At 43.9% G+C, this 14,504-nt stretch overlaps 1 protein-coding gene across 4 annotated transcripts; it reads left to right on the forward strand.

The window, feature by feature from the left end:
* Positions 1 to 215: 215 nt before the first annotated feature.
* LOC125517480 (protein trichome birefringence-like 19) lies at positions 216 to 6,277 on the forward strand. Of its 4 annotated transcripts, none has more exons than XM_087527186.1 (5): positions 216 to 1,115; positions 1,283 to 1,837; positions 2,006 to 2,269; positions 2,412 to 4,462; positions 5,734 to 6,277. In XM_087527186.1, the coding sequence occupies exons 1-3, from the start codon at positions 483 to 485 to the stop codon at positions 2,261 to 2,263; spliced, it is 1,446 nt and encodes a 481-aa protein (XP_087383312.1). In that variant the 5' UTR covers positions 216 to 482; the 3' UTR covers positions 2,264 to 2,269; positions 2,412 to 4,462; positions 5,734 to 6,277. The 4 variants fall into 4 exon arrangements, with proteins under 4 accessions (XP_087383312.1, XP_087383310.1, XP_087383311.1 ...); XM_087527184.1 differs by having other exon boundaries at positions 218 to 1,115; positions 2,409 to 2,599; XM_087527187.1 differs by having other exon boundaries at positions 231 to 1,115; positions 2,409 to 4,462.
* The last annotated feature ends 8,227 nt before the right edge of the window (positions 6,278 to 14,504 follow it).

Genomic DNA, 14,504 nt, shown 5'->3' on the forward strand with positions numbered 1-14,504 from the left:
CTAGACGAGACTTGCATGTTCAAATTCGTGCTCCTACATATTTGGCTTGATTTGATTGTAACAAACAAAATAAGGCCGTTCCCATCCGTTTAAAATCAACGGGAGAGATGATTACATTATAAAGAAAAAAGGAAAAAAGACAGGTGGGAGCAAGCCGGATCCGGCGATCCTACTAGTAGTCTGTTTCAGAACCTGCAGATTTGTGTGGCCGCCTGAATTTGACTCGCTCGCGACGTGCATCGTCAGAATGCCACAACCACCAGAATTCAGAAAGAAGGCACGGGGTGACGTGCCCAGGAGAATGCTTCGTCAGAGAGAGTCTTAAACTATGGAACGAGGCAAATGCATGCAATCTACCGTGGTCCGTCGCCAAAGGAGAAACGGCTTTGACCCCCGCGCCGGCCGCCGCCAAGAGAACGACTAATTACGCCACACGCGCTGCGTACGCCTTCTTCTTCTTCTTCTTCTTCTTCTTCTTCCACATGCGACTCTGCCCGTCACCTTCCTCAACTCCTCATCTCGATCGCGTACGCCAACGCCCCTCGACGATGAAGCCCCACAAGAGCAGCCCCTTCTCGCGGAAGGTCTCCGTCGCCGTTGCCACGCCGATCCTCCTCCTGCTGGCCCTCGCCGTCGTCTCGCTCTACGACTTCAACTTGGCCGAAACTTACCACAACATACGCCGCGCCTCCTCTTCATCCTCTGCATCTCCTGGCCCTGCCACCACCTCCTCGTCGCCCACGGCTCCGGCTACCGTATCATCGTCAACTTCGCCGGCCAACTCCTCCTCGTCGTCATCGTCTACGTCGGCGGCGTCTCCAGCCACCGCCGTCGAGGCCTGCGACCTGACGCGGGGCCAGTGGGTGCCGGACGACGAGCCGCCGTACTACACCAACCTGACGTGCCCGTTCATCGACGACCTCCAGAACTGCATGAAGTTCGGCAAGCCGGGCGGTCTCGACCTCATGCGCTGGCGGTGGAAGCCTGACGACTGCGACCTCCCCCGCTTCGATGCCGGGCGGTTCTTGGAGGCCATGAGGGGCAAGTCCATGGCCTTCGTCGGGGACTCGCTCGCCAGGAACCACGTCAAGTCACTGCTCTGCATCCTGTCGCAGGTGCGTGCGTACACGGCAGATCTGCTCAGTTGGACAAACAACCCATTGCTCTTGGCAACTCGAGTCGAGGTCACGGGAATAGCATGTCCCCGACTCATGCATGGCACGCCGGTCGTCCACTTCTAGCCGCTAGCTGCTGATGCAACCGGCGTTTGAACATGTTGCAGGTGGCAGAGCCGGTGGAGCTCGTCACCACGACGGAGACGGACGTGACGGGGAGGGCCGTTCGCCGAGACTTCCACTACGGCAGCCACGGCTTCAACGTCTCGCTCTTCTGGTCGCCATTCCTGGTCAAAGCCAACCTCTCCAGCGCGGCGCTCGGCCTGGGCCTGTGGGACGTGCACCTCGACACGGCGGACGCCCGGTGGGCGGCGCACATCGCCGACTTCGACCACATCGTCCTGTCCGGCACCAACTGGTTCTTCCGCCCCTCGGTGTACTACGAGGGCGGCCGGGCCGTCGGGCGCAACGACGGCGCCAGCGGCGCCCACAACGCGACGGAGGCGCCCGTCTCCGGCGCGGTGCGCGCCGCGTTCCGCACGGCGCTCGGCGCCATCGCGGCCCGAGAGGGGTTCCGCGGCAAGGCCGTGGTCCGGACGGTCACGCCCGCGCACTTCGAGAACGGGGAGTGGAACACCGGCGGCGACTGCGTGCGCACGCGGCCGCTCCGCCGCGGCGAGCGCGCCCGCGACGCTGTCGTGGCCGAGTTCCGCGCCGCGCAGGTGGGAAACGGAGACCATGCAATGCATGCAGCCCCATACGCATGCCCCTCTCTCTTTCTCGACGCAGCAACAAGAAAGTTGGCTGCAAACGCGCGCGGAGACGTGACGCGAGTGGCTGGTGACGCAGTCTGATCTCTGATGGTTTGTCTTTGGGCTGTGCGTGCGCAGGTTGACGCGCTGAGGGAGACGGAGGCGGCACGGCGGCGGAACCGGAGCGGAGCGGAGCTGCGGTTGCTGGACATCACGGAGGCGATGGAGCTGCGGCCGGACGGGCACCCGAGCCGGTACGGGCACCCGCCGGGCGGGAGCGTGGAGGGGAGCTTCGTGGTGGACTGCCTGCACTGGTGCATGCCCGGGCCGATCGACCTGTGGAGCGAGCTGCTGTTCCACATGCTGGCGGCTCATCCACCGCAGCGTGCTGACTGACATTGAGTGAGTTCTTCTGCTAATGCATCGAAGCCAGACTTGTGTAAATTGATCTTCTTTTTTGCCGCATTAATTCAGAGCAAAGTGAGTTCACGGTTGCCAATCATATTCATACCATGGCCTGTCTGTCTGTGCGTGTCTGCAGCAGCAGGGTTTCTGTAAAAAAAAAACTGAGAAAAATGGTGTGCACGGCACGCTCTGAGCTCCACCGCTGAAAGGCAATGCGCAAACTCTTCCCTTCCACGTCTCCTAAGCAAAGACAACATGTCACGTGCTGACAATTCTGAATGCTGCCTCCCAGAAAGATTCAGATATACTACGCCTATGTCCATTAATGTAAGATTTTTTCCTTTTTAATTTAATCAGTCAAAAATTCTTACCTTTTCTTTTTGCGAGTGAGTCAAAATGTCTTACATTATCCCGCAAAAAAAAATGTCTTACATTAGTGAAGGTACCAGTACTTGGCAAACGGAAGCAGCGGCATAGCCACGTAGTAGCCGGGGCGGAGACGGGTGGAGAGGCATTGTGGCGAGAGTGAATTTTGAGGTTTTAGGAGAGATCGAACTCTCCCTTCATGTAGGGGAGATGGACTATTATTCCTTGATCACTAAAAAATATTGTGCAAACACGAGGTATTTTTTTGCTCAACTCCCCCGAGACCACAAAATTACCGAGGAAAGAGAACTGGATATGCTCTTAAGGTGGTGCCATATATCACGTTGGTGGCAAACAGTAAATTCTGAAACAACAACAACAACAACAACAATAACAACAACACAACCTCTCGATCCCAAACAAGTTAGGGTGGACTAGAGTCAAAACCTATGAGATATCGAAACCAAGTCATGGTTCTCGCACATAGATATCTAACTTTCAGATCTTTCTTTACGTACTCCTCCCATGTCAAGTTTGATCTACCCAAACTTCTCTTGACATTATCAGCACGCCTTAACCATTTGCTATACACTAACGCTTCTGAAAGCCTACCTATATATGCCCGAACCATCCGAGACAATGTTGGACACTATTTTTTTCAATCGGTGCCACCCAACTCTATTACGTATATCATCATTTCAGAACCGATCCTTTCTTATGTGGCTACATATCCATCTCAACATGCGCATCTTTACTACACCTAACGATTGGACATGTCGCCTTTTAGTTGGCCAACATTCAACTCCGTACAACATCGCATGTCAAATTCTATAGAGCCTACCTTTTGGCTTTTGTGGCACTCTTTTATCACAGAGAACACCAGAAGCTTGGTGCAACTTTATCAATCCATCTTTAATTCGATGACTCACATTTTTCATCGATATTACCATAGACTCAAATATCAAAAAATATCCTTCTGGAGCACCACCTACCCATCAAGACAAACTTTCTCATACTCTCGTGCCTAGTAGTAACGAAAGCGCACCTCAGGTACAACATAGGAACTCTACATATGTTGTCTCAACGTAGCCGACCCAAGCGCAGATAAAGAAAAGGGTTGTGATAAACTTGGTGATCCAACGTAAAACTCATCCACTTCTATGAAGATGAAACCCAAAAAGAACAGTAAATTTCAAAAATTGAAAGAAAAATAAAAAATGATTTTTAAGCAAACATTCTTGACTATCCTCCCTACATATAAATTTTCGTGAAGAGATTGCACTCATGGTGCTTCTGGTAAAAAAATGAGACCCAAATGCTTCAGAAATGAGCCATTTTACAATATCAATTTGTTTTTTTTATATCATGAGCACATTGAATGCCTTTTCTCACGAAATACTGCATGAGAATAAACATTCAAACATTTGTGTTGTATATATTTTTATATTCTTTTACTATTACTTTGGATTTTTTTTTTCTGTTCGGGATGCGTGTGCACCAGGAGCAGAAACTCCAAATACCTTAGTGCTTGGTGCTTGGAATGACTGACCTCGCATGTATTGTCGGTCTCTCAGAGGAACATCTATTTTGCAATTTGCACTGTAGATGTGACTTGTGAGTCGGGGTTGGCTTGGGCTGGGTTTAGTTTCACTGACAGCGGACGACGCCACGACGGAGTGTAGCAGTGACAAAGAAGCTGATCAACCCACCTCCACGACCGCACCAACGGCGATCACCTCTTGTGTTGCTGGCTCGTCGGTCGGGCGTACCAGTTCCTCTCCGACTGTGGGGTCTTTTCCAACTTCGACAAGTGCAACTATATAGGTAAATCGCGATCTTTCTTCAATTGTCCCTTTTTTGTGTGATAATTGGATACACTTCATTGCTATGCCAATTGTCGAATTGCCTTCAATTTGTAACTAAGGCAAGAGCATTAAAGACCCAGAAACTTGTAATGAATGTTATGGTTTAGTTTACAAAGTTATAAAAATAATCAAACCATCCTTAAACTTGCACTGCATGGGATGGTTTAGTCCAGAGCCAATCATGAGTGGACCAATGGCGCCTCGCTTGCCGCATCATGGCAAAGCAGCTCGCCCCAACATTTTTGCAAAAAAACCCTTAACCTTGTAGAAATCATGTGAGCGGTTCAATCCAGCTTATGTTTAGGGGCGCGCGGTACAATCACGCGCGGAGTAAAACCTCCTTTGTCCTCCTAATCTCCTCCTCTTGCTTTGTCTTTTTCCTAACACTTGTTATGCCTAATCAATTGGCTCGATCAACAATCGTCAATACTAGTTCACAAAGAAAAGAAAAACATATGTGAATTGTGTAAAAAGGACGCCTTTTTATTCTAGTGATTTTTTTTACTTTTTCATATTTTATTCATTTGCAACAGGAGAAAATAGAAAATTATAAGTTCAAGCCGGCAAAAAATAATAATAGAAAATACAAAAGAAACCCTCTAGTTACACACATATTGTCACGCTAGCCGTTGCACGTGGAGCACTTGTGTGTAGTAAGTTGCATATCTAGTGATGGACATGTAACTGGGGGTTACATATGTGCCCTCTGATGCACTGTCCATGCTGTTGTGCACGGCGCAGTCATGAATGCGTATGCTGTCCTTGCGGGGGTCTGATCGTGTCACCTCCGACATCGAAGCAAGGCCGGTGCCAAATGTTGTGCCAGCCACATTGTTATGCTCGTCGCGGTCGTCGATGTGTACGTCGTCCTTGCAAAGGTGTGCCCGACGAAGGAGAACTACAGAGCTCAAGTACGCGTGCGCATGGCATGCCGTTAGAGCATCTCCAGCCGCGCCCCCAACAGGTCCTCCTTATGCGTTTTTGCCTCGCCGGTGCCGAAAAAACGACTCAGTCGCGCCCCCAGAAACCCGTTTTTCGCTAGCTCGGCCGAAACTGGTGCCGGCGGACCCAGGCCGAACCCGGCGCCCTGCGGGGTGATACGTCTACAACGTATCTACTTTTCCAAACACTCTTGCCCTTATTTTGGACTCTAACTTGTATGATTTGAATGGAACTGACCCGGACTGACGTTGTTTTCAGCAGAATTATCATGGCGTTATTTATGTGCAGGAGCAAACGTTCTCGGAATGACCTAAAACTTCACGGAGCCACTTTTCAGAAAATAAGAAAAATACCTGCCAAAGATGAAGGCAAGGGGGCCCACCGTCTATCCACAAGGGTGGGGGGCGCACCTGCCCCCCTAGGGCGCGCCCCCCTACCTCGTGGGCCCCCTGTAGACCTCCCGACTCCAACTCCAACTCTATATAACTGCTTTCGGGGAGAGAAAAAAGGAGAGAAGAAATCATCGCGTTTTACGATACGGAGCCGCCGCCAAGCCCTAAAACCTCTCGGGAGGGCTGATCTGGAGTCCGTTCGGGGCTCCGGAGAGGGGAATCCGTTGCCATCGTCATCATCAACCATCCTCCATCACCAATTTCATGATGCTCACCGCCGTGCGTGAGTAATTCCATCGTAGGCTTGCTGGGCGGTGATGGGTTGGATGGGATATATCATGTAATCGAGTTAGTTTTGTTAGGGTTTGATCCCTAGTGTCCACTATGTTCTGAGATTGATGTTGCTATGACTTTGCTATGCTTAATGCTTGTCACTAGGGCCCGAGTGCCATGATTTCAGATCTGAACCTATTATGTTTTCATCAATATATGAGTGTTCTTGATCCTATCTTGCAATTCTATAGTCACCTATTATGTGTTATGATCCGTTAATCCCGAAGTGACAATAATTGGGATACTTACCGGTGATGACCGTAGTTTGAGGAGTTCATGTATTCACTATGTGTTAATGCTTTGTTCCGGTTCTTTATTAAAAGGAGGCCTTAATATCCCTTAGTTTCCGTAAGGACCCCGCTGCCACGGGAGGGTAGGACAAAAGATGTCATGCAAGTTTTTTCCATAAGCACGTATGACTATGTTCGAAATACATGCCTACATTATATCAATGAACTGGAGCTAGTTCTGTGTCAACCTAGGTTATGACTGTTACATGATGAACCTCATCCGGCATAATTCTCCATCACCGATTCATTGCCTACGAGCTTTCCATATATTGTTCTTCGCTTATTTACTTTTCCGTTGCTATCATCACTATAAAATATCAAAAATATTACTTTTACTACTGTTACCTTTTGCTACCGTTATCACCACTATCATATTACTTTGCTACTAAACACTTTGCTGCAGATATTAAGTTTCCAGGTGTGGTTGAATTGACAACTCAGTTGCTAATACTTGAGAATATTCTTTGGCTCCCCTTGTGTCGAATCAATAAATTTGGGTTGAATACTCTACCCTCGAAAACTGTTGCGATCCCCTATACTTGTGGGTTATCAAGACTATTTTCTGGCGCCGTTGCCGGGGAGCATAGCTCTATTCTTTGAGTCACTTGGGATATATATCTTCCTTTCATTATGAAGAACTTGAGAGATCCAAAAACCAAGATCTATCCCTCAACTATGAGGGGAGGTAAGGAACTGCCATCTAACTCTGCACTTGATTCACTTTCTGTTTTGAGTAAGCTTGCGACACCTACACCTGCTTCTGCTATTCGTTCTGATATGTCGCATGTTATTGATGATGCCACTTCTGCTATGCATGATACTTATGATGAAACTACCACTATGCCTGATACTACTATGCCACTTAGTGATTTTCTCGATGAACAACTTGCTAGGGCTAGAGAGATTGAAAATATTGAATCTGATGATACTAATGGAAGTGATGATGAAGAACCACTTGCCATTCCTAAGGGTTATGTTTTTGATCAAGATGCTTCTTTAGCTATTTTAGCTTGCAGAAATAGAACTGAACATAAAAGATTATTAGCTAAATGGAGTAAGCAATCTCTAAATGCTAGAATGAAACCTGACCCTGCTTTTGCTACTTCACCTATCTTTGTTATTGATAAGGATTATGAATTCTTTGTTGATCCTGATATAATTACTTTGGTTAAATCTGATCCTTTTCATGGTTATGCATCTGAAACTGTTGTGGCACATCTTACTAAACTGAATGATATAGCTACCCTGTTCACTAAAGATGAGAGAACTCGCTACTTTTATATCCTTAAAATATTTCCGTTCTCATTAAAGGGTGATGCTAAGATATGGTTCAATTCTCTTGATCATGGTTGTGTGTGTAGTCCCCAGGATATGATTTATTACTTCTCTGCTAAATATTTCCCTGCTCATAAGAAATAAGCTGCTTTAAGGGGAATATATAATTTTGTGCAAATTGAAGAAGAGAGTCTCCCACAAGCTTGGGGGAGGCTTCTCCAATTACTTAATGCTTTGCATGATCATCCTCTTAAGAAAAATGAAATACTTGATATCTTTTATAATGGACTAACCGATGCCTCCAGAGATTACCTGGATAGTTGTGCTGGTTCTGTTTTCAGGGAAAGAACACCGGATGAAGCTGAAATTCTATTGAATATGTTGACAAATGAAAATAATTGGACACCTCCGGAGTCAATTCCTGATCCTATTCCTAAACCAACTCCGAAGAAGAGGGGTATTGTATTTCTCAGTCCTGAAGATATGCAAGAGGCAAAGAAATCTATGAAAGAAAAGGGTATTAAAGCTAAAGATGTTAAGAATTTACTTCCTATTAAAGAAATACATGGTCTTAATTTACCGCCTGTTGAAGAAACATATAATCTTAATCCATTACCTATTGAAGAAACTCATGGTCTTGATAACCCAACACAGGTAGTAAAGGTAAATTCTCTCTATAGATATGATAAAGCTGTAATCCCATTTACTAAAATTGCTAGCCCATGCTTAGATGAGTTTGATAAATTTATGGCTAAGCAAGAAGATTTTAATGCTTATTTTGGTAGACAATTAAAATATAATTCAAATATCCTTGGACACTTGGGTGATTATATGGCTAATGTCAAAGGTGAACTTAAACTTATTAGTAAACATGCTTCTATGGTTACCTCTCAAGTAGAACAAGTACTTAAAGCTTAAAATGATTTTCTCAATGAATTGAATAATAAGAATAATGATAATGTTGTTAGAGTTATGACTAGAGGTGGTAGAATGACTCAGGAACCTTTGTATCCTGAAGGCCATCCTAAGAGAATTGAGCAAGATTCTCAGAGAAATAATTTAGATGCACCTAGTTCTTCTAAAAAAGAAAAAGAAAAATGATAGGACTTTGCATGCTTCTAGTGATCCTATTGTTGAAACACCTGAGAATCCAAATGATATTTCTATTTCTGATGCTGAAACACAACCTGGTAATGAAACTGAAACTAGTGATAATGTTAATAATAATGTTCATGATGATGCTCCACCTAGTAATGATAATGATATAGAAATTGAACCTGCTGTTGATCTTGATAACCCACAATCAAAGAATCAACGTTATGATAAGAAAGACTTCGTTGCTAGGAAACATGGTAAAGAAAGAGAGCCTTGGGTTCAGCAACCCATGCCCTTTCCTCCCAAACCATCCAAGAAAAAGGATGATGAGGATTTTGAGCGCTTTGCTGAAATGATTAGACCTATCTTTTTGCGTATGCGATTAACTAATATGCTCAAAACCAATCATTATGCTAAGTATATGAAAGATATTGTTACAAATAAAAGAAAGATACTGGAAGCTGAAATTTCCACCATGCTTGCTAATTACACTTTTAAGGGTGGAATACCAAAGAAACTTGGAGATCTAGGAGTACCCATTATACCATGCTCTATTAAAAGAAACTATGTTAAAATTGCTTTATGTGATCTTGGACCGGTGTTAGTGTTATGCCTCTCTCTTTATATCGTAGACTTGATTTGAATAAGTTGACACCTATTAAAATATCTTTGCAAATGGCTGATAAATCAACTGCTATACCTGTCGGTATTTGTGAGGATGTGCCTGTTGTAGTTGCAAATGTTACTATTTTAATGGACTTTGTTATTCTTGATATTCCCGAGGACGATAGTATGTCTATTATTCTTGGAAAACCCTTTTTGAATACTGCAGGGGCTATTATTGATTGCACTAAAGGCAATGTCACTTTTCATGTTAATGGTAATGAGCACACGGTACACTTCCCGAGGAAACAACCACAAGTTCATAGTATTAACTCTATTGGAAAAATTCCATCGATTATATTTGGAGGTTTTGAATTTCCTCTTCCTACTGTCAAGAAGAAATATGATATTCTTGTTATTGGGGATGTGCATATCCCTGTTGAGGTAACATAGTGTTATTCGAAATTTCTCTGGTTCCATGTTATTCGGAATGAGTTCGTTAACAAGACTTGATCAACCTTATTAGTGGATTCCTTTTGATGATCATGAGATGGATGAAACTAGAAGGCACAACCTTCTGTATCCTACTTTTACTTTCTGTTATTTATATTAAATAAAATAAAAATAAATATTTGTCTGTCTGTTATCTGATTATCCGTGCAATACAAAAATACCTCGAAAATAAAAGTTCTCCAAATGCCCTGAAAATTAAATATGATTTTTTCTAGAATATTTGAGGATTTATGGAACTGAGAACACACCATGGGGGCCAACCACCTTCCCACGAGGGTGGAGGGCGCGCCCCCTGCCTCGTGGGCCCACGGTGGACCTCCTCCACTTATTCCTGCACCCACACACTTCATCTTCCTCCCCCAAACACGAATATCCAGCTCAAGCACGAGTTCTAGCTCATTTTGCTGCCATTTTCGATCTCCTTGCTCAAAGCACCTCTCACAAAACTGCTTGGGGAGATTGTTCCTTGGTATGTGACTCCTCCATTGGTCCAATTAGTTTTTGTTTTAGTGCTTTATTCATTGCAAATTTTTGTTGCTTAGGTGACCCTGTTCTTGAGCTTGGATGTCAAATTTATATGGTTCCAAGTAGTTTTGATGCATGATATAGGTCCTAGGCACTTGTAGGAGTAGTTGCTATCAATATTATTGAGTTTGGTTTAGTTTTATTTTGAAGTTACTAAAAAAATTCGGAATTTTTCAGAGGAAGAAAAATGCTTAGGAAAATGTTCCAAGGTGGTTCTTCAAGGAAGTAAGGACCCAGGCTTGCAATGCGTGATGCTGATGAAGAGCCACCAAGAGACGCTCTAGTGCGTCCTTGTGAGTGGCCTTCTAAAAATTTTATGGATCGAGCGGGAATAAAAGAAGAATTCAACGCATATTTGCGTAACGCTGATCTCGTGAGCTTCGAGGAAGAGAAGTGCAGTCAGTATCATAATCTCACTAGTTCCTTTGTGAGGAGGTTTGAATTTTCAACTTCACGTAATTCTCCAACTGTCCTGTTTGATCTTTATGATAAATCTTATACCATGGACTTAGAGGATTTTACCACTGCATGCAAACTTCCACAATGGGGTAGTATAAGGGATCCTCGCAAATCTGAATTTAGAGATTTTCTTGCTAGCATAACTGTGGGAGAATCTAGAGATATTACACAAGCTACCATAGGGACCATTCACTTTTCTGCTATACATTATTTTGCTCTCTTCATAGGTAGATGCATAAATGGTAAAGATGAGGCATGTCACATGTGTGTCCCTGACCTCAGTATTCTTAGGAGTGCTGTGATAGGAGACAAATCTTATAATTTGGGAGCCATTGTTGCACATAGGTTGCATCTTAATAGATTTAATGGAGATTTCTTTGGTGGAATTTATGCAACCCGCGTAGCTAATTTTCTTGGTATAGATGTACGCGTAGATGATATTGAATTACCTCCTGCCTATCTAGATTTTAATGCTATGGTTCACCACCAGTTTGTCGAGAGGAACGAATCACCTCTCCAGTATCGACTAATTTTTGACAGACGCCGTGCTGTCCGTATTACTCTCCCTGCTCCTACTTTCTTTGATTATCAGGCAAGAAGAGGATATACTATTACCAGAGAGGAGGCAGATGAGTACGGGAGGAGAGAGGAGGCCGCTCGTCGCCACGCTGCAGCTCAGCAGGCGATAGCTGCTACATCACAGTACGACCCTAGATACTATTATGGATATCAGCCAGGCCAGCCGTGGCCATAGACCAACTTAGGCCAAAAGCCTAAGCTTGGGGGAGTACGTATTTCTCACCGATATTACATTTATGCTCACACACTCATTGCTAGATGTCGGTGTTCATACTTTTTCATTGTATCATCCATGCTAGTTTATTTTCCTTTTTTATGCTTTCTTCTTGTGTGTTTAATAAACCTTAAGAAAAACCAAAAAAAATAGTTGTAGCTTTTAATTAGTTTACTTTCCATGCATGTAGTAGTAATTAAAAGGAAAACCCAAAAAGATTTCATGTTCTTCTTTTGCTTGTTGGGAGCTTTCCCGTGTAAATAGTTTTATTTCTTTTCTTTTCTTTGGGGGTTGATAGGAGAAGACCATAATTAAATTGTTGAAGTGTCTCTTATATGCATTATTGTTGATCTGACAAAAGAGCCCATATTGCCTTGTCTTTTCCTGTTTATTGAATGCCTGCAGATTCCAGCTTAGTCCAATGCATGTGCACTATTATTATTATTCACATCGTTCGATCGTGCAAGTGAAGGGCAATTATGATGATATATGATGGACTGGCTGAGATGAGAAAAGCTGGTATGAACTCGACCTCTTTTGTTTTTGTAAATATGATTAGTTCATCGTTCCTGATTCAGCCTATTATGAATAAACATGTTTGCAATGACAACTAGAGATCATAGTTTCTTGTGCCATGCTTGATTAGCTATGAGTTATAATGGTTTACCTTGCGTGCCAACATGCTATTAAAATGGTTATAATGTGGTATGATAGGGTGGTATCCTCCTCTGAATGATTTAAGTGACTTGACTTAGCACATGTTCACGCATGTAGTTGAAACAAAATCAACATAGCCTTCACAATATTTATGTTCATGGTGGATTATATCCTACTCATGCTTGCATTCGGTGTTGATTAATTTTAATACATGTTCATGACTGTTGTCGCTCTCTAGCTGGTCGCTTCCCAGTCTTTTGCTAGCCTTCACCTGTACTAAGCGGGAATACTGCTTGTGCATCCAATCCCTTAAACCCCAAAGTTATTCCACATGAGTCCACTATACCTACCTATATACAGTATCTAACTGCCGTTCTAAGTAAATTTGTATGTGCCAAACTCTAAACCTTCAAATAAATATCCTGTTTTGTATGATCAAATAGCTCATGTATCAACTAGGGCTGTCTGTATCTTCCATGTTAGGCGGGTTATTCTCAAGAGGGGTGGACTCCGCTCCTCACTCACGAGATAAATGGCTGGTCACCGGGATGCCCAGTCCCATGCTTTATGCAAACTAAATCAAAATAATTGTAAACCAAACTCCCCCTGGGACTCTTGTTAGTTGGAGGCACTCATTGTTTCGAGCAAGTCATGGATTGATGCTTGTGGTGGAAGGGGGAGTATAAACTTTACCATTCTGTTTGGGAACCGCCTATAATGTGTGTAGCATGGAAGATATCGCCATCTCTTGGTTGTTATGTTGACAATGAAAGTATACCGCTCAAAATATTATTCACCTCTGTTTTAAAACCGAGCTCTGGCACCTGTACAAATCCCTGCTTCCCTCTGCGAACGGCCTATCTATTTACTTTTATGCTGAGTCATCATCCTCTTATTAAAAAGCACCAGTTGGAGAGCACCGTTGTCATTTGCATTCATTACTGTTAGTTTACATTGAGTATGACTTGACTGGATCTCTTTTACCATGAATTACAATGTCTAGTCAGTCCTTGGTCTTTAAAGGTGCTCTGCATTTATGTTTTGCGGTCTCAGAAAGGGCTAGCGAGATACCATCTTGTTATATCATATTATGATTGTTTTGAGAAAGTGTTGTCATCCGAGATTTATTATTATGGCTCGCTAGTTGATTATGCTATTGATATGAGTAAACTTGAGACCTATGCGTTATTGCAAATGTGGTTAGTTATAATCTTTGCTGAAAACTTGAATGCTGGCTTTACATATTTACAACAACAAGAGCAAACAGAGTTTGTAAAAGTTTTTCTTTATCACTTTCAGTTTGTTAACTGAATTGCTTGAGGACAAGAAAAGGTTTAAGCTTGGGGAAGTTGATACGTCTCCAACGTATCTACTTTTCCAAACATTTTTGCCCTTGTTTTGGACTCTAACTTGCATGATTTGAATGGAACTGACCCGGACTGACGCTGTTTTCAGCAGAATTACCATGGTGTTATTTATGTGCAAGAGCAAACGTTCTCGGAATGACCTGAAACTTCACGGAGCCACTTTTCAGAAAATAAGAAAAATACCTGCCAAAGACGAAGGCCAGGGGGCCCACCGTCTCTCCACGAGGGTGGGGGCGCGCCCCCTACCTCGTGGGCCCCCTGTTGCCTCTCCGACTCCAACTCCACCTCAATATATTGAGTTTCAGGGAGAAAAAATTCAGGGTGAAGAAAATCATCACGTTTTACGATACAGAGCCGCCGCCAAGCCCTAAAACCTCTTAGGAGGGCTGATCCGGAGTCTGTTCGGGGCTCCGGAGAGGGGAATCCATCGCCATCGTCATCATCAACCATCCTCCATCACCAATTTCATGATGCTCACCGCCGTGCGTGAGTAATTCCATCGTAGGCTTGCTAGACGGTGATGGGTTGGATGGGATCTATCATGTAATCGAGTTAGTTTTGTTAGGGTTTGATCCCTAGTGTCCACTATGTTCTGAGATTGATGTTGCTATGACTTTGCTATGCTTAATGCTTGTCACTAGGGCCCGAGTGCCATGATTCCAGATCTGAACCTATTATGTTTTCATCAATATATGAGTGTTCTTGATCCTATCTTGCAAGTCTATAGTCACCAATTATGTGTTATGATCTGTTAACC

Source organism: Triticum urartu, chromosome 6A (genome assembly GCF_056163025.1).
Source record: "Triticum urartu cultivar PI428250 chromosome 6A, HENAU_Tu73, whole genome shotgun sequence".
Taxonomy (NCBI): domain Eukaryota; kingdom Viridiplantae; phylum Streptophyta; class Magnoliopsida; order Poales; family Poaceae; genus Triticum; species Triticum urartu.